General features: G+C 42.4%; 1 protein-coding gene across 1 annotated transcript; it reads right to left on the bottom strand.

The window, feature by feature from the left end:
• Window positions 1–15,414: 15,414 nt before the first annotated feature.
• On the bottom strand, window positions 15,415–16,978 carry LOC148103497 (uncharacterized). The gene is made up of 3 exons (XM_087838871.1): window positions 16,638–16,978; window positions 16,425–16,541; window positions 15,415–16,221 (listed from the first exon to the last, which is right to left on the bottom strand). The coding sequence occupies exons 1-3, from the start codon at window positions 16,932–16,934 to the stop codon at window positions 16,168–16,170; spliced, it is 468 nt and encodes a 155-aa protein (XP_087694997.1). The 5' UTR covers window positions 16,935–16,978; the 3' UTR covers window positions 15,415–16,167.
• Between the last annotated feature and the right edge of the window lie 3,674 nt (window positions 16,979–20,652).

The raw sequence follows: 20,652 nt of genomic DNA, 5'->3' as shown, positions 1-20,652 counted from the left end.
GGATGTGGCGTACAACACTAGAGGCCAACTCCAAGCCCATAGCACAAGTCACCATCAAGTGCGGGATCTACCAAGGAGATGCTCTGTCCCCACTGCTGTTCTGCATAGGCCTGAACCCCCTCAGTGAGATCATTAACAAGACTGGCTACGGATACCGACTACGGAACGGAGCAGTTGTCAGCCACCTCCTGTACATGGATGACATCAAGCTGTATGCCAAGAGTGAACGAGACATCGATTCACTGATCCACACTACCAGGCTATACAGCAATGACATTGGAATGTCGTTCGGGCTGGAGAAGTGTAGTCGGATGGTAACAAAGAGAGGGAAGGTAGTCAGAACTGAAGGGATTGAACTACCAGAAGGCAACATTGCAGACATGGAGGACAGTTACAAGTACCTGGGGATCCCACAGGCGAATGGGAACCATGAAGAGGCCGTTAGGAAAGCTGCAACCACCAAGTACCTGCAGAGGGTCAGGCAAGTCCTGAGGAGTCAGTTGAACGGTAAGAACAAGATCCGAGCCATCAACACGTACGCCCTGCCTGTGATCAGGTACCCTGCTGGGGTAATAGGCTGGCCAAAGGAGGAGATAGAAGCCACTGACATAAAGACAAGAAAGCTCCTTACCATGCATGGAGGGTTTCATCCCAAGTCCAGCACCCTGAGGCTGTACGCTAAGCGGAAGGAAGGGGGCCGGGGACTGGTGAGTGTCAGCACCACAGTCCAGGATGAGACAACTAACATCCAAGAATACATCACGAAGATGGCCCCAACTGACAGCGTGCTCAGTGAATACCTCAGGCTGCAGAAACAAAGAAAGAGGAGGGAGACGAGGAACCATCATGGAAGGACAGGCCCCTGCACGGTATGTACCACCGGCAGATAGAGGAGGTGGCTGATATCCAGAAATCCTACCAGTGGCTGGACAAAGCTGGACTAAAAGATAGCACAGAGGCACTAATCATGGCAGCACAAGAACAAGCTCTGAGTACAAGATCCATAGAGGCTGGGGTCTATCACACCAGGCAAGACCCCAGGTGCAGGCTGTGTAAAGATGCCCCAGAGACAATCCAGCACATAACAGCAGGGTGCAAGATGCTAGCAGGCAAGGCATACATGGAACGCCATAACCAAGTGGCCGGCATAGTGTACAGGAACATCTGTGCCGAGTATAACCTGGAAGTCCCGAGGTCAAAATGGGAGATGCCCCCAAGGGTGGTGGAGAATGACCAAGCTAAGATCCTGTGGGACTTCCAGATACAGACGGACAAAATGGTGGTGGCTAACCAACCGGACATAGTGGTGGTAGACAAACAGAAGAAGACGGCCGTAGTGATCGATGTAGCGGTTCCGAATGACAGCAATATCAGGAAGAAGGAACACGAGAAGCTGGAGAAATACCAAGGGCTCAGAGAAGAGCTCGAGAGGATGTGGAGGGTGAAGGTAACGGTGGTCCCCGTGGTAATCGGAGCACTAGGTGCGGTGACTCCCAAGCTAGGCGAGTGGCTCCAGCAGATCCCGGGAATAACATCGGAGATCTCTGTCCAGAAGAGCGCAGTCCTGGGAACAGCTAAGATACTGCGCAGGACCCTCAAGCTCCCAGACCTCTGGTAGAGGACCCGAGCTTGAAGGATAAACCGCCCGCAGAGGCGTGCTGGGTGTTGTTTTTTTTAAAAAAAAACCTTCAGTGCTGAATCTGTGTGAATAGGTTTTATTTCCTCAATCGCATAGAAATGATCTGAAAATGCAAAAAGTCTTTTTTGTAAAAAAAAAATATTCAAAGCAGAAAAAAGAAACAGAACAGAGCTCTGGCAGGAGCTTCTTAAATGTGAATCCTTCCATCTTTTTTCTGGTCTGGCTAAACAAGTATTTTTTGGATGTCGGTTTGGACTTAACAAAATGATGAACACTTTTCAGCTATACCAAAAACATGTAGACTAGAGCAGTTGTGTGTGCAGTGATGAATGGTAAACTTTTGAACCTGTGGTCTAGAGTGGATGGGATGTCCATAATATGAACCAAACTACAGCTCACTGACAGCAGAAGAAATTTTCTAAAAAATTGTCTTCTCATCCGTGTGCACTGAGGAATGATTTGTTTGATTTTAAAATGGAATATGGTCTGGACCCCCTGAACCTTCACAGACACGTTACATCTTAAAATTAATCTGTTAATAACTTACATAAAATAATAATATTTACACGATGAAAAGTAGTCCCCCACCTCTGTGTTTGAACCAATAGAAAGCTGGTGCTCAGAGGAAGAGGGCGGGCTTTACTTGGTGTCAGTGAGAGAAATGAAAAAAAGCTCAAATGAGTGAGAAGGACGATGAAGGAAACATCTGTGCTGTGTCTGCTCTGTAAGTAGAATCTCTGTGTTTGTTTGAATTCTTGTACTTTGACTGTCTGCTCTCCTGATAACTGATGATGGAGGAGAAGACATGAAAAACAAATCAGGCTGAATTCAAGTTCAAAACACCACGAGGACCAACTGCAGGTCTGAACTGACTCTTTATCTTTGCTCAGGAGTCGAGGAAACGCAGCAGGCAGTGAAAAGATCAAATCATTCACTCATTATATCAACACAGCTGCACAGTGGACACATGACCTTGCTGTGATATTATAAGTAGTGGATATTTTCGATATAATCACAGTGTATTCAGTGCACATGACTGTAATCATTATGATCACTCTAAGACAGGGGTCGGGTACCTTTTTTGGCTGAGAGAGCCGTGAACGCCATATTTTAAAAATGTAACTCCATGAGAGCCATACAATAGGTTTAAATATAAATACAAGTACATGTCAATCAATCAAAGTTTATTTCTATAGCATATTTTAAAAGACTAGCATACATCAAAATGCTTCACAATAGTACAGCAATGCGGGCAGAATGGGAAACAAATAGTAAAATTCCAATTTACAATTCCAATTACATGGTGTAGTGCAGGCCAAGTGAAAGTCGAACTAATTTGCTTTAAAGGTGGGTTTTTAATTGAATGATTGAATAGATTCCGATGTACGGATATCAACTAGGAGATTATTCCAGAGTCTAGGAGCGGCAATAGCAAAGGTATGGTCACCTCTGGCTTTTAAACCAGACCTTGGTTGTATTAAGAGCAGTTGGCTGGATTAACTTTGGGTTATACAGGTCAAGGAGATCAAGTAGCTAGGGTTATTTAAAATTTTAAGTTATTTAAATGTTTAAAAGTGAGCAAAAGGATTTTAAAATCAATGTGATATTTGATGGGAAGCCAGTGTAAGTTAGCAAGGACAGGGATCGTCCCTGTCCTTGCTGACTTACACTGGCTTCGGGCTCCAGTTATCAGGCTGTCTATCAGGTTATCTGCCGAATCTAATGTATTAATTGCAAGCACTGAAGAAGGGAAAGGGAAAGTTGGGGGCCCAGGTAAAGAGAGTTGCAATAGTCCAATCTAGAAGTGATGAAGGGATGAATACGTTGTTTGAGTTCTTTATGTGGTAAATAGGGCATGGCTTTGGAAATTTGTTACAGCTGATAAAAGCTGCTTTTTATCACTGTAGAAACCTGCTTGTTTAATTTAAAGGAGCTATCCAGGAGCACGCCAAGATTTCTTGCGGAATGAAAGCAAAAGACCCCAGTGTTTCATTTTGCTGGCCCAGGGGAATGTGGCTACTGAAAACAATAATTTCTGTTTTATTTTCATTTAAGGTAAGATAATTATGGGATAACCAGTCTTTAACCTCTCGCAGACAGGGCAAGAATGGAGACGGGCCATCCAAATTTTAAGAGAAGATTTGGATGTCATCTGCGTAGCAGTGGTAGAAGATGTTATGCTTTTTGAAGACAAGTCCTAAGGGCAGCATGGACAGGGAGAAAGGTGTAAGACTTAATACAGATCCCTGAGGCACACCACAGTTAACAGCGTGAGAAGAGGAAGAGCATTTTGCCATGGTGACGGAGAAGGAGCTGTCAGATAGCTATTACTTAAACCATGAAAGAAAATTACCTTTAAGCACAACAACATATTTTACCCTTGTAAGGAGAATGTTATGGTCAACCGTTTCAAAAGCAGACGTTCGATCTAATAAAACTACAGAGCTACAGAGCGCCCTGAAAACAGGATAAAGACATGCTGTGGAAGAGAGACAGAGATTAATAACAGATATGATTCAATGCAGAGAGGTCTATTAATACATACGAATGAGAATGAATGAGAAAGGTGACTGGAAAGGAAAAACTCAATGCATCATGGGAATCCCCCGGCAGCCTACATCTATTGCAGCATAACTAAGGGAGGATTCAGGGTCACCTGGTCCAGCCCTAACTATATGCTTTAGCAAAAAGGAAAGTTTTAAGCCTAATCTTAAAAGTAGAGATAGTGTCTGTCTCCCGAATCCAAACTGGAAGCTGGTTCCACAGAAGAGGGGCCTGAAAACTGAAGGCTCTGCCTCCCATTCTACTTTTAAATACTCTAGGAACAACAAGTAGGCCTGCAGAGCGAGAGCGAAGTGCTCTAATAGGGTGATATGGTATGTCGTTGACAGGCTATGACAGCGTCCTTATGTGCCGACACCGGTGTTTTAGCGAGCAAAGCGGCGTGGCTGATGTGGAGTAAAGCCACGTTAATGACAACGTGTACAACCATCGGAGATGTGAGCAGGACAGAAAGAACAATTGACGGAAAAGTATGGACTTTATACCAGTTTTGATTTTGTGTTGATAGGCCACGGAAAACCAGAGTTATGATAAAAATATGCAATGTTTAGTTTCCTTCCTGAATACTATCGTTGTTTATATTTACTGCGGGAAGAAACGGTAAAAAAGGCATTTTATAAGGAAAACGCTCGAAAGCCTGTGAGCAAAAACAAAACCAAAATGTACCAAAAATGTACCATGTCGACCAATCAACAGTTGTTTAGGGAGGGGGAAAGTTTTAGGAGTGAGGGCAGTGTTTTGAGATGTGAAAGATTTGTGACGTTTAGCGCAAATCTTGTGTAGTTAGTGTGCAGTGTAGTCAATAGTTTTGTTGTGCGTGTCAGAACAATGAGGCGACTGCTGAGTGTTACAGGTGTTACAGGAGTGATACATCTGCTGTTGTCAGGCCTGCAGGTATCAGGCTGTTGTTCTCCTTTATCTCATAGTGGACAGAAATTATTTTTTGGAGTGGCACAAATAATTTGTGTGGCATCAGATTTGATGCAGAACAGCTGATTGTTCTGTAAATAGTTTTAATAGTTTTTAGGTTAACAGCTGAAAAAAACTTTGCTGTTTGCATAACTCAGTTACTTTTTTGAAGAAGTAACTATATAATTATTGCCCAACATCGGTCATTATATGCTGTATTTTGCAGACAGAGAGTTACAGACTCTCTCCCAGACCACAGACTCATAATACAAGTCAGAGCTTTGTAAGAAAAAAAAAGTTGTGTTTTCAAAATTGGAGTTCAAGTTATTTTTACTTCCAATAGTGTTGACATACTACATGAACATGAACAAGATTTTTTTACATTTTTATTGTAAGTGGGCTAAAGCAGTTAATTAAAAGTAGTCTAACATACATGTAAATGTTGTCATTTTAATAAACCATGTAACTTGGATGTACTCAATGCTGGCGTGACCACAGTGCACACATCTGCTGTTGCTCACAGTGGTCCAAGGGATCGCTCAGGGAGTTTGTGTTTGCTCAAACACATATAAAATTAGAGGGAACATTGCTTGTGACTGTTATTGTTAGAGTCAAATTGTTGAATGTTGTCATTGTGTTTCTTAAATTTGTAAAGTCTTAGTTCAAGCAGTGATCAAAGACATTCCTTTGTCTTTGACCACTTCTCCAGCCAATTTGGTGCTGGGGGAGGCTGACGTGGTTTTATTGTAGATACATCATATCTGAAAGATCTGTTTCTTGTGTTGTAAGTAGGGGTGGGTTTTTAAAATCAATTCTGGCTTGGATAACGTGAAATCGATTAATTAAAATCCTGAATCGATTTTTTAATATAAATTTATTTTGCCCGAAATGCCAGAATCTCTGGTGAAATCTCACAAAATTTTAACAACGACCAAACTGCTAGAACAGTAAATGAGAGCAGGAACATAGATTCTGCACAAAGACGTAAACACACAGCGCGGACCTGCGGATCAGAATCAGTTAGATGTCGCCTTTCTCACCTGACGCATGGATGCGGTCGGGGCTGAAAGCCGACGCTTTGTGTTTACGCCCTTTTAGCGCTGATTCTAAAGCTGTTACTTTTATCTCTCTCCAAACAATATTGACCGAACCAGCAGCAAAAGAAGATCCAAACTTTGCTTCACATAAACATCGTCATGAATTCCCTCTGACTTTTACGGTTTTGCTTCCACCACAATAAAATCACACTTCATGCACAGCTCTCTTTCTCTCTCTCTCTCTCCTTCTCTCTCTGCACTTCAAGAACAGTTTCCCGTCTAAAAATCTGTTTATGTTATATGCAGTTACTAAACACTCATCCAACGTGGAGACAGACATAAAGAGACACTGTACACACAGTCACACTCCCCAAGCGTACTCAAAGCCTCAGGTCTAGGTACCCTTGCCCCTGGAGGGGGAAACTGCACCCAGACCGAGGTGGTGTTACCCTTTTCACTGGGATGGGGAGAAGCAGAGACTGCCCCGATTCGGCAGCAGCAGGGAGGCCCCACATTCCAGACCCCAATCGGACGGCCAACTCCTCCTGCTAGCCCCCCCCCCGCTCCAGCAGGCCGCAGAGAACGGGTTTGTGAAGACTCCAAATCTCCCTCCGCCCGCTCATATGTAGTGTTGATGCTTGCGTGTTCTAAGGTGCATTTAAAACCCAGGAGGGCATGGAGCTACCTGCCAGAGAGCAGCAGGTAAGCGCATAGCCCCTCCTGATAGCCCTCAATGTCTACATGTATTTAAAATTGAGAGGTGGGCAACGACGCCAGGGGTGAGGTGTACACCCTGATGGTCTTTTGGATGCCGTGTAGCGTGCCCACCCCCAAGATCCTATATGTATGTGTTATGAGAGTGTAAGTAATGTGAATGTCTAAGTTGTGAGATAAAATTGAGGCACAAGCAGCCAGAAGGGGACAGAGGGGGCGGATGCCTCCCCTGCACCATGGTGACACACCTTTACCCCAAGGCCCTGCATGTGTGGGTGATTGTGGTGGAGCAGGAAGAGGGAGGCAGCTGGAGATGGGGCGGGAAAGAAGGGAGGGGCAAGTGACCCGTCCCTGGGGCCAGCTCCCCCGCTGACCCCAGTAGGCACCCCCATACTCTGCAACCCGCCAGGGAAAGGGGGCCCAGGCCCATCCGGACCGGGGCCCAGAACAGCAGAGCCCGGGACAGCCCACCCGACCCCACCACAGAGAAAACTGCACCCACCCCGTCATCCACTCATCTTCCAGACTACACAAGACAATAGACGCCCAGGCTGAGATCTTCCTCCACCTCTCCTGTATCTCCCCCTCCTGCAGAGTGAGTTCCTGAAGAGAGGAGAGCTCCTACAAGATGTAACAACCTCCCCCACCAGTTGAAGAGGCCCCCAGGTGGTTCAATGCACTGGCGGCACCCTGCGCCAGGGCTGGGCCCCCATACACCCACTCGCCCACAACCCCGGCAACACACCAACCAGGACCCAAGCCCCCAAGGCCCAGCCAGGGCCTCAGCCCAGAGACGGAGCGCCCCCAGAACCCCACGCCCGTCCCGGACCCACCCAGGGGCAGCCAGGCTACCAGGTCAGTAACCCACGTCTGTCAGCACAGACCCTCCCCTAGCCCCGCTGCACGCAGCCACGAGGAAACCGTCACCTAAGAGCCAACAGAGCCCCTAATAGGCCATGACCGCTACCCTGGGTTGAACCCTCCAAGGAAGATGCTCCTGGGGAATCCCCTAACGCCCCAAGCCTATCCCTACCCCTACACCAATCACAACACTGAAGGTGGGACCAAACTATGACCCCCCACCTCCACTAGGTGATGGAGCTGATCAAAGGAGCCCAGAGCAATTGATCTGATGTGGTGGCAGAGGCTGTATCAATACTAATGTAATCTAATATATTTCTTTATTGGTTAGAATTAAGATTATTTTTATTTTCTGTTCAGCCTTCAGCTGACTGTTTTCTTGGCTATGCATAGGGCAGTGAAAACCATATGGGCTATATTCTTTTCTGTAATGACATTGTCTAAGCTGCCCAACAAACACACTAAAGGGGAAGTTGGAATGTTACATTTCAGACACTTTGATAAGTCCTCACACTGTTCCAGATGTTCAGTCATGTTCACGAAATAGCAGAACTCCAGCAGCCACTCAGAATGCTCGTCATTTTTAATTTCACTCAGATAAGCCACGAAACGGCTGAGCACCTTCCCTCTTGACAACTAACGCACATTGTAGACCACAATCCAGCAGTGTTTGAAACTGGCGATCATTTAAAGCTTGGGCAACAACAAAACTATACCACCCGAGTGACCAGCTAACCAAGCTGCTCGCCACGCATCTGAGCACAAAGTGGCTCTTGATGTACGATGCGGTGAAAACTTACGTCTCTTTTCATGTTCATGAAGAAGCACTACGAATCCTGTTTTCCCCCACCATCACAGAGCACCATCAGTACACACCGAAATAAGTTTAGCCATCAGTAGATTTTCTTTTCTTTAGCGAGCTCAGTGAAAGACTTGAAACAGCAAAACTTTCCTCACATACTGTGTCACCAACAGCCTACCTTGCAATCACGCTGAACTCGGATAAGCAGCTTGAGTCTGTTGATTCATCTAAAGTGAGAGAAAAGAATGGTTCTGCAATTATGTCCTTCATTTGTGTTGCTTCAATTTGATTTGCTATCATGATGGTGCGATCGTGAACAGTTCTTGCTGAGAGAGAGAGAGATTTGATTATTTTGTCTTTATCCAAAAAGTCATCAAAAAGTTTAAGAATGTTTTGGCATACCCCCATCTGTGAATGGCTTTATATTAAAGCACTAGCAAAGCTAGGCAAATTCCAGTCACCTTGTTGGGTCCAAACATGGAGTTGCTGCTGATTAGCTTGCACTTTGCAAAGTAGCTCTTGACATGTTTTTTCAGATACAAATGTGGTATGGCGTGTGCCAGAAAGGTTTGGATGTGGTGAGATATGTTAATAAAAATAAAATGAAATGATTTATAAATTGTGTTTAACCCTTTAAAACCAGTGGAAGCAGGCACACTCCATTTTGCGTAACTATTTTTAAATCCCTTTAGAACTGCAACCACGTAAGCTAGCGCAGTATTTTTTTTTTTTTTTGCATATGAAACCGGAGTTGTACTTACATCATATGCCATCAGCTTGTCCTAAGTCATCATTTCCTTTCACATATAGCTTTGCTGTTTGTGTGGAGTTGTTCTTTATGTTCACCTGAAATCAACCTGAGTGTCATTTCTCTTTAGTTCTGATCTCACTGCTGAGCTGCACAACAAACCAAGGTCAGTAACCTTCTTCTGTCACAGTTTAAACCTGAGAAATGCTCACTGATATGACCTGATTGGGTTCATATTTCACAATGGATTTTGAATTAAAAAAACTGTTGAAATGAAGCAATAATTACAAAATTATAACTCTTGACAGATCATCAGTTTTTCATTTTAACCCTCACAGCTCGTCTGACTGTGAGTCCCAGCAGCTCTCAGTTCTTTAAAGGAGACTTTGTGTCTCTGAGCTGTGAGGAGGACGACAGCTCTGCTGGATGGACTCTGAGGAGAAACACAAGCAAAGGACAGAGGACTCAGTGTGGAGATGGGTGGGGAAAACCAGCTGGTTCTTCCTGTAACATCAGTAACACATATCAAGTGGACAGTGGAGTTTACTGGTGTGAGTCCAGAGAGGGTCCCATCAGTAACATGGTTAACCTGACAGTCACTGGTAAGCTGAGTGTGTGGAGTTAGTGTTGATGAAGCTGTGTGTAAATGGATGAAATGCTGTAGTTTGTCTCTGTGTTGAGGTGGATCAGTGATCCTGCAGAGTCCTGTCCTCCCTGTGATGGAGGGAGATGACGTCACTCTGCTCTGTAAAACAAAGACCACTCCCTCCAACCTCCCAGCTGCTTTCTATAAAGATGGCTCCCTCATCAGGAAGCAGCCTACAGGTCACATGACCATCCAGCATGTTTCCAGGTCTGATGAAGGCCTCTACAAGTGTGACATCAGCGGTCATGGAGAGTCTCCACCCAGCTGGATCACTGTCACAGGTGACACACTCACCTGTCTGTGTTTCTGCAGCTTTCAACATTCACAATGTGACGACAACTTAATGACTGTGTTTGCTTTATTTTAGGGAAACACACCACCACACCTCCACCTACATCCACCTCTCCTCCTGGTTCCACCTCCATCATTTTTCCTCCATCACTCTCTCCTCTTGTTCTCTCTGTGTTGTCATGTGTTGGATCAGTCTGTGTTGTGGTTCTACTGGTGTTACTGGTTCTGCTGGTGAGACGATGTGTTCACAGGAAACCTGAAGGTGAGACTTAGACTTCCTGATCTTTCATGTCTGAGTTTGTTAAGTAGAATAAAGTTCACATTTATTATGATCACAGTAACAACTTTAGTAAATGTAATCTCTGTTTAGGTATTTAATTGGAAATATTTTTCATTTTGTAAAATTTCAGCAGATCAACAAGCTGGAGAAGATGACATCATCACACGTGTCATGTACCATGCTGTCAAAATACAAAGTAGAGGTATCGTTGTGTTTCCTTTACTGGGTTTTTAGTGTTTTGTGTCTGTGTGTGTTTTGGGAGTAGATGTGTGGTGTGTTTTATAATGTGAGGACATTCATAAATAGGTAAGGCATACTTTGCTTGAAAGTTGTAGTAACAAACATGATGGTTGCCACACTCCCAAAGAGCCAATCAGCAGCTTAAACACAAAGTATATGAACGGCAGAAAGTTTCAGCTTCTTTTTTATCATAATAAGGATGGAGTTCAATATACTTATGGTAACTTTCTTGATTACTTTGTGGGGAATAAATTACTTTAGGAAAGTGATTATTTGAGGAACAGCTGCTTTTTTCACTTGTTCTTTTCACCTCTGCAAGTTTCTGCTCAGTCTGTTGATTGTTCTAATCTAAGACTTACGAGAAAATCCTTACTAGAAGACCAGCTCACACATAAAGAGTAGAAGTACAACTTGTGTGGTTTATTTATTTATTCTCTATAACAAAGTCACCAAACCATTGAATCAAGTTTTATCAGATGGTGTCTGGTGATTCTACATCTGCCCTTGTTGTTTCCATTTCATTTAGGCAGAGGTTATAAAACCACTGCACATTTCTGCTCAGAGTCAATATAAAACTGCTGCTGAGAGTTTGACTGTAGGTAGAATTAGATTTAGTCCATGAAGGTTGTTTATGACTTTGGTGATATGATGAATTTTAAGGACATTATGAAGCAGTGAGGGATGATCCGAAGTCTAGAAATGCAGATTATTGTAACAGTAAAACTATTTTTGATCAAAAGCCTGAAATCATAGCAAAAGTCCACACCTTTATTATAATCTGTGTCCTTTGATTAAACATTGGCTAACTTAGACGAATGTTACCATGTGTGTTTCACACTGAGTGTTGTTCACTGTGAGCTGGACTGTGTATTTGTGGTCTGTGGTTAACTGAAGCTAACAGCTCTGCAGTCGTCCAGCATCCTGTTTCTGATAGAAAGAAAACACTTCAGCTGCAGGTGTTTCAACACAGAGCTGTTCATTTTAAACACAGGAAGGAACACGGAGACATCATTTGGAAACTCTGCACACAAAGGATAAATTCATTTGATTAAGAACTTCTTTCAGCATTCACTATTTATTTCAAATTTGGCCATTGAGTTTTTTATATGACAATAGCATTTTAAATCATATCTACATCAGTATATATATTTGCATTCTGAGTGTCACCTTAACAACATTAATATTTTGCTAGTTTCTTTGACACACTAATATGTAAAACAAATCCATTCATATTGATAATGATTCTAGTTAAATATAGTCGTAGGCGGCGTCTCACTGCAGTGCATTGTAATTCGGCCAATCATAATTCAGTTCATTTCAGTTTTATTTATATAGCACCAAATCAGAAAAACAGTTTCCTCAATGCACTTAAAGTGTTCGTGCTGTGAGAAGATTTTTGCTCTTTGCTCTGTGGTAAAGAGCGTCGGTCTGCAATGGAAGAAGAAGGTGTGTTTGTGGTTGTCCACCTTGTTATTCTCAGAAACTCTCCCCAGTTCTTTGTGGTGGTCTGTGCTTCTCAGCAGAGCTGTTAAAAAAATGGAAACTTTACAAAGGTTTTAATCTTTATAAAGAGTTGTCAGTTAAACTTTTCATGATGCAACTTTAGAAAAAACTATGATAATACAAATAATAGTAATCATTTTGCTCTAGTGTGATAATATCACAATGCTGTAGCTGTTGTACCTGCAGTCATTTAAATGTGTTTTATTTTACATTCAGCTGCAGTCCATTCAGCAGTGAGAACTTACCAACCAGAAACCATCTGAACAAAGAAGGCCCAGGTAAAACTGCTCTTTACTTTTAACTTTGAATAAAGGCTACTCTGTTTCCAGACATCCTCCTAACCTAAGCTAACACAACCACATCATGACTCAATTTCAGATCTCAGATTTGTGAAGGATATCACACTCACACTTCTCATCTCTGAACAAGCACACAAACCTGTTCCTGTTAAATGAGACATGGACAGCTAAACATTAGATCAGTGATAAAAGAGCCTCCCCCCTTCTCTTGGAACAATACTTAAGAGTTTTATGTCACATAACATGTAATTCAAGTGATTCTGTAATTCTAAATGGATGACTACAAACAAAAATCAGCCTCCTGATAGACACACTTGTGGTATCGCTTTCATTATCCTTTGTCACATTGAGCTCAATTTATTGCATTTACAGATTTTCAGAAAACTTGACTTCTGACCTTGAGGTCAATGATACTGAGATTTGAACTTGTCTGAGATTTTTAGTAGATGAGCTTGGTATCATTTTGAAACTCTGTCCCCTAGATCTCAAGTTGTCATATTCATCAATGCAGGTATCCATGCTGTCCGTCAGCATGCCAGCCGGGGTGATGACAATGGCTCATCAGCTTTTAAGGGGCATTTTGCAAGCAGAAAGAGCAGATTCTGAGGGCCGCCAGGTCCCATTTCTACTATAAGCTAACAATGATTGTGCTCGGGGTTGCACAGTTTTGTGATGGTTAGCACTGTTTCATAACAGCAAAAACGTCCCGAGTTCAAATCCAGGCTCAGGCCTTAATGTCTGGAGTTTACATGTTCTCCCTGTGAATGTGCAGGTTCTCTCCCACAGTCCAGTACATGACGGGTTTATTTTTGTTTGTGATTTCAAACTGACCCTAGGTATAAATGTATGAGTTAATTTCAGCTCTTCGGGTTCCTGTTTGACTTGCTAATTTCACAGTGCTCTGATTTGTGTCTGAACTGGTTCCCAGTAAAGTCTGAACTGGGACTGTGTGTGATGCAGAGAGGTGGAGATTGGAGGTCTTTATTGAACTACAAAGCTTGTAATTGTCATGTTTCGGCTGTGTGCAGGCAAGAGAAGGACCCAAACGCAAAACTCACCGAGACAAAAGTGAACTCAAAACACTGCTTTATTGCAGGCTTGGAAAGGAAACAAAGAACAAAACTAAACTGGGGAAAACTACAAATAAATCATACATGAAAACACATGGCCAATCACACAGCTATGAGGGAGACTACAACACCGACAACGCGAAACACAGGGCTTAAATACACAGAGGGATAACGAGGGAATGAGACACAGAAGGAGAGCACAGCTGGGAGTAATCAGGCTGGACAAGACAAGGGAAGCAAAACTAGAATCACTCATATGAGACATGGACCTTCAAAGTAAAACAGGAAACACACTGACTGAACTCTAGACATGCAAACTTAACAGCAACTGAGAAGACAGAACATAGGGACCTGAAACATGGGACAGAAAGGCACAGTAGACACAACGTGGACATAACAACGCCACAGGGAAAGAGTAAAACAAAACAGAACCTCTTAGAAAATAAAATAGGAAACATAATGAACCGCAGACATGACTACATGAACTTGACAACATAACAGACATGAAACACATGAAGAGCAGGGGAGACTTAACAGGGGTTGGAAGACACAAGGGGAATCTAATAACAAAGAACTAGAAAAACTCATGAGCTTAATCATATAAACATCCAAATAAACTAAACTCAAAACACTGGGTCATAAGACCCAGGATCGTGACAGTAATCATGTTTCCTGTTGTTTGAACTGTGTGTGTTTGTGTTCAGACTTTAAACCAGAGCCAGACGTTGTCTACTCTTCACTGAAGTAGTCCACCAGTCCAACCACTGACGTCCAGCTGCTGGTTTCTAACTGGTCCCCCAGCGCCTCAGACCAGAGGACATCCACATGTTCAAAAGACTTTCTGTGTATTTTATGTGTTTCTTTGGCTTATTTAGACTCACATACTTCAAAAATCATATAATCTTAATTGATATAGGTATCTAAATTCAGCAATGATAATACAAGTATGCTAATATGTTTAATGCTTACAATAAGGTCACCCTGCTTTTGTAATGCTGGTAGTGGTTTAGTTTGTTTGCATCATTAATAAATACATTTTTAGTCTGACTTTGTTACTGTGATACTTTCACCAAAGCGTTATGTGCCCCTCTGGCCAACACCCTACTGCCTACCCTACCAGTAGGGTAGGGTAGGCAGTAGGGTTTATAATATGTGCTATTATGCTCACTCTTGTTTAGTTTATAAAAACACTGTTTCAGATGCACCCTGACCAAACACATTACAGCATTGTGCAAAACTGTTAAACAGCATACAATAGTGCAGGTGTTCTGTAGATAAAGTCAGAAATAATCCACACACAACACAAACAAGTGTTAACTTTGATCACTTTAATTATTCAGTATTCATATTTATTAATGGTAAGTGAGGAGGATGAAATGAGCAGTGAAGCAAGAAGTGAAGGAGGTTTACACAGAGAGCAGCTGACATCAAGAAGTGAAACTTTTACTTAAGAATAAACTGGCCCTGTTCCTCAGACATGGGGTGATTGGGTGGAGTTTTCCTGTTGTCATAATCACGTGTAACTGATACTTCATTAGTTTTTTTTTTCTTCCTGTTGATGTTGTGAAACTTGCAGTAATAAACTACAGCATCAAAAAGTACTGTCTGCTGCCTTTATCAGATACTTTCATCTAATAAATACAATCTGGGTGGAGAAATATAACAGATCAGAAAGATGTGGAGAATATAATCTGTGTAATTTTAGATATTCAGCTCTGCTTTAGAATTAGAATAGAATAGAATAGAATAGAACTCAACTTTATTGTCATTGCACATGCACAGGTACAGGGCAACGAAATGCAGTTTGCATCCATCCAGAAGTGCTTTAGTGATATAGATATATTACAGTATATATTAGCAATAATATAGATATGTAAGTATATTACAGAAATGGGTCTATTATGGTATGTTATAATGTACACGGTATGAAGTATGTTATGAATATTCTATAACTATAAGTACATACAGGCTGTAGTGAGTACAAGCCATGAACAGGATATAAATATGAAATAAAAAACTATACAGAAATCTGAGATATACAGTTATACAGAAATGTGAACTATGCAAGTTATAAACAGTTATAGGATTAAAAATTATCGTATGATTATTTACACAGAACTATACAGTAGTGCAGTTAAGATAAGTGAGATATGTGGATAATTTCTACAGAGGTATATAAAGTGCTAGTGGTTGTGAGTGGTGGTTCAGTCCATGTTATTATTGTGTGTTTGAGGGTACGGTTGTCCATTGTGTGTGTGTGTGTAGGTGGTTGTGGGTGTGTGTATGTTCAGTCCATGAGTTTAATGTGGGTCAGATGTCAGGAGGCAGAGTTCAGGAGTCTGACAGCTGTGGGGAAGAAGTTGTTCCGGTACCTGGTGGTCTTAGTCCGGAGGCTCCTGTAGCGCCTCCCAGAGGGCAGGAGGGTGAAGAGTCTATGTGATGGGTGACTGGGGTCTTTGATGATTTTCCCAGCCCTTTTCAGGCACCGCTTCCTTTAACATCAGTATGTGGTCAGAGGGTCTCATGCAGTAATACTTTGTGCCACAGATGATGATGATGATTGTTTTTAATGCTGTTGAAGGCAAAAATGTGAAGCTTTCTTTTGGCCAAATACCAGAGTCTGTAAAGAAAAAAAAGTATTATTAAGAGAACAACCTCTCAATGATTATCCACAATATCTCTGAATGTCATGTTTCTCCATCCCAGCAAACATCAGCTGTGTTTTACTGAATGGATTAATAATAAGGAAAGAGCTTCAACCACTGCAGTCAAACATAAAGGCTTCAATCCTGGATCTAAGTCTAAGCTGGGCTGGATACTCACCCATGATTTTAGGCTTTTTAAGAACGCTGACTTGGTTTCCTTCACCAGCTTTTGATGCTCTTCCTCCAGTTTCCTCCCCACGTCTCTCACCTTCACTGCTTCCCAGTCCTCCTCAGTCTAAACAGAACACACCAGAATACACAGAACCTGTCAAGCGATTGATCTCTACCAGCAGGCATCTCCAGTCTTATTCTTAACACTCAAACTTCTCACCATATCTTTGAAGGCCTCTCCATTGTAGTAGCTCTCTGATGCTGGATACTCTAATCCTCTCTCAGATAGTTCCTTGAAACTGGAAGCCACCAGATGCATCTTCTCTCCGTCGTAGGCATACAGCTTTTTGTCCTCACAGGTCATCAGCACAAGCTCATCACATGGACATGAGATGCCCTCCACCACACCGATGACCTGCATGTTTACGATCTTTTGAAGGTAGAATTTTCCCCAGCCGTTCACTTCATCATATTTCCCTTTGTACATGGTGTCCTCGAGCCCTGCTATCCTCAGCATGGCACCAGCTGAATTCTTCAAGCTAAAATGCTTGTTTTTGTATTTGGAAACAAAATTTGACACCAATTCCAAGTATTTTATACCTGGAAATAAGCAGAGAAGATAAGGATCTCACTGATCTCATATGCTCTGACTACTGTCCACGTGCACAAACAGCAAAAAAGGCACACTGGAGGCTGACAGAGTGGACAATGGTGTGAATCATTTTACTGGACTCATGCAGTACACTAAGGCTAAAAAATTACTGCATTAAACAAATAAAAAAGACAGATTTGTTTCTTTGTGATTATTCTGTCGTCAGACCGAGGTCTCTGGTACATGAGGAAAAGCATGCCATTTACCTTTTGCCTTCTCGGACTGCTGCTGCATAACAAGAAAATGATGAGCACTGAAAGAAATAAAAAGGTTACATTAAAATGAATCAACGTGACAGTGATCAAGTATCACAACACTAGCTATGAAATCACAAAATGCAATGTGGCGTCTGTAAGCACCAAACGTGACATCTCTGCCCATTTATCCTCTGATATGTATATATATACATATATATATACATATATACATACATATATATGTATGTATATATACCTCGCACATACAGCTGCAGCCATCTCAGCCTTCTGTCACCTAGAAAAACAGGTAATTGTTAAAACAGTATTTGAAAATCCAACTTCACATTAATTCTACTTAAACACGTTTCAATTCAATTCAATTTTATTTATATAGCGCCAAATCACAACAAATGTCGCCTCAAGGCGCTTCATAGATACAGAGAAAAGCCCAACAATCATATGACCCCCTATGAGCAAGCACTTTGGCGACAGTGGGAAGGAAAAACTCCCTTTTAACAGGAAGAAACCTCCTGCAGAACCAGACTCAGGGAGGGGCGGCCATCTGCTGCGACCGGTTGGGGTGAGAGAAGGAAGACAGGATAAAAGACATTCTGTGGAAGAGAGACAGTGTAGCGACTTCCACAGTCGCTAGAGGCCGGGGATGGAGCCCGCCTATTTGCCTGACGCGCTGTCAAGTTTACGCAATAATGCGAAAGGTGGAATTGTTCGCTTGTTTATTAAACTGTTTACAAAGTAATGTCATATCGCGATTTAGACTCTTACAATGTCACAAGCTCTAATATAACAAGACAAAACATATTGTGCAGCGGTCAACAAAAACTACGGCTACCCAGCCCTCCTCTGTCAAAATCAAAACCAGTGAATGACAGACTGACAACGCCCTCTTAATGTCACCGCTAGCACCCACGTGACTCCCATTACACCTCACCATAACAACCAAAACAAATGAAAACCCAGTGATCATCAAAACATTCAATATATTCAATTATGGCTCCTACACACCAGCCCCTAATTATTAGGATCCTTCTAATAATTACCCATAATTAACCAAGTAGGAGACATAAAACATGCAGAGAAAAGTCAATCATTTACTGTATTTCAATATTACCCCCAGGAATCCTATAGGTAATCAAAGTCTTTCTTTAAAGAAAAATGAGAGACATTTTATATCCAAATACAATCAAAGTCTGATAATTGGACCCAGAAGTCTTTAACTGTGATCTGCCTCCAGCAGTAGACACAGTTTGGTAATAGGTCGATCCAGGCAACTAGTCTGAGTCTTAATCCGAACTTGACGAACGAATCCTCTTCGGTCCGGAAAAGTCTTTATCACACGTCCCATTGGCCAAGAGTTTCGAGGTGCCGAACTGTCCATGATGAGAACCAGATCTCCCACGATGAGATTCCTTTTTACTCCAATCCATCGCTGACGTTCCTGTTGCTGTAGTAGGTATTCCTTCACCCATCTTTTCCAAAACAAGTCAGACATGTATTGGACTTGTTTCCATCTTCTGTGTGTGTACATATCAGTGGAATGGAATAATCCTGGTGGTAATATTGGTGAGGTCTTTAACAGAAGAAGATGATTAGGGGTCAAAGCTTCCAGGTCGTTAGGATCCATTGAGGCTTTGGTAATTGGGCGGCTGTTAATGATGGCTTCAACCTCACAAAGTACTGTATGAAGACCTTCTTCATCCAGGTTTTGTACTTTCATTATGGAATTAAGTACTTTGCGAACCAGTCTTATCAGTCGCTCCCAGGTTCCTCCGTGATGTGAACCTCCAGGTGGATTAAAGGTCCATTTAATTCCCTTTTGCAGAAAGACGTCATTGATTTTTGCCTGGTTCCAATGTTCAATGGCAGTTCTAAGTTCACGTTCAGCACCTACAAAATTGGTTCCGTTGTCAGAACGCAGTTCTCGAACCTGACCTCTTCTTGCATTGAAACGTCTGAATGCATTAATGAAAGAGTCAGTATCCAGTGATGGAGCAACCTCAATGTGAACAGCACGGATAGCAAGGCAGGTGAATATAACACCGTATCTCTTCACCACGCTCCTCCTACTTTTCACACTGAAGGGTCCGAAGTAATCCACTCCCACCCGCGTGAATGGAGGTTCATCTGGAATGATTCTTTCATTGGGCAAATCCGCCATCTGTTGATTCACTGGTGGAGCATTAAGACGTCGACAGATGACACATTTAGATAACACTTTTCTTATTGCTGTACTAGCTCCAATCAACCAGTACTTTTCTCTTAGCTTAGACAGTATGTGGTTACGACCACCATGTCCAACTTCCTGATGTATGTGTCTAAGCAAGAGCTCGGAGATGTGTTGATCCTTTGCTAGTATTATGGGATGTTTCACCTCAACCGGCATCAATAATCTACTGAGTCTCCCACCCACTCTGAGAATTCCATCTTGCAGCTGTGGGCAGAGTCTTCTTAGAGGACTTGATTTTATAATGGGTTGTCCCTTCTCCAGACTCACAAGCTCCAAGGAAAATCTCATCCTCTGACAGAACTTGATAATGACAACCTCAGCTTTGTCCAGATCTTCCACTGTAAGATTCTTAATCACAGATGTCCTCTTGAAATTCCTCAGCTTCTCTTCCACAAATGATCTCTGTTGCTCTTTGCTGACCTCTGACTGTGGTAAGCTTGAACACAATTCTCTCCTTTTCTTCACAAAGGACAGAAGCAAGTCCTTAAATTTTAACAGCCATGCCACTGACTTCTTAAGACGTGTCCAGGTGGAAAAATGTTTAAACAAGCGAGTAACAGAATTTTCTCCAGCTTGCTCAACACTCACTGTGGCAACTGTTTTTACCTCAGGATCATCAGATGCAAGCAGACTGATGTCATCTGGGTAGACAGGCCATTCACTCCTAGATTGTAGAAGATACTGAGGCCTGGACAACCATTTTGTATGCTTCATAAAAACGTCGACTTTCACTCCTCTTGAGGCCATATCTGCTGGATTACTGGCTGTTTCCACATATCTCCATTGTGAGGAAGATGAAACTCTTAAGATTTGTGAAACTCTGTTGGCCACAAAAACCTTGAATCTTGAAGTCTCACTCCTGATGTATTTAAGAACAGAAGCACTATCTGTCCAAAACACAGAATCCAGAAGTTCCATCTGCAGCTCTTTCCTCCAGAGTACATCCAATCGACTGGCCATGGTTGCTGCAATGAGCTCCATTCTCGGGATGGTAAAGGATTTAAGAGAAGCAACACGAGCCTTTCCCATAACAAACGCACAGTGTCGTTCTGAACAGATGTTTTCAATCAGCAGATAGGTCACTGTTCCATACCCATCCTCACTGGCATCACAGAAATGGTGCAACTGAGCACTCGTGATT

Source organism: Neolamprologus brichardi, chromosome 3, assembly GCF_056152115.1.
Source record: "Neolamprologus brichardi isolate AB-2024 chromosome 3, ASM5615211v1, whole genome shotgun sequence".
In the NCBI taxonomy this organism is placed as follows: Eukaryota; Metazoa; Chordata; class Actinopteri; order Cichliformes; family Cichlidae; genus Neolamprologus; species Neolamprologus brichardi.
The sequence above is the reverse complement of the archived record's forward strand: the minus strand, read 5'-3'. Positions and strand labels throughout refer to the sequence as shown.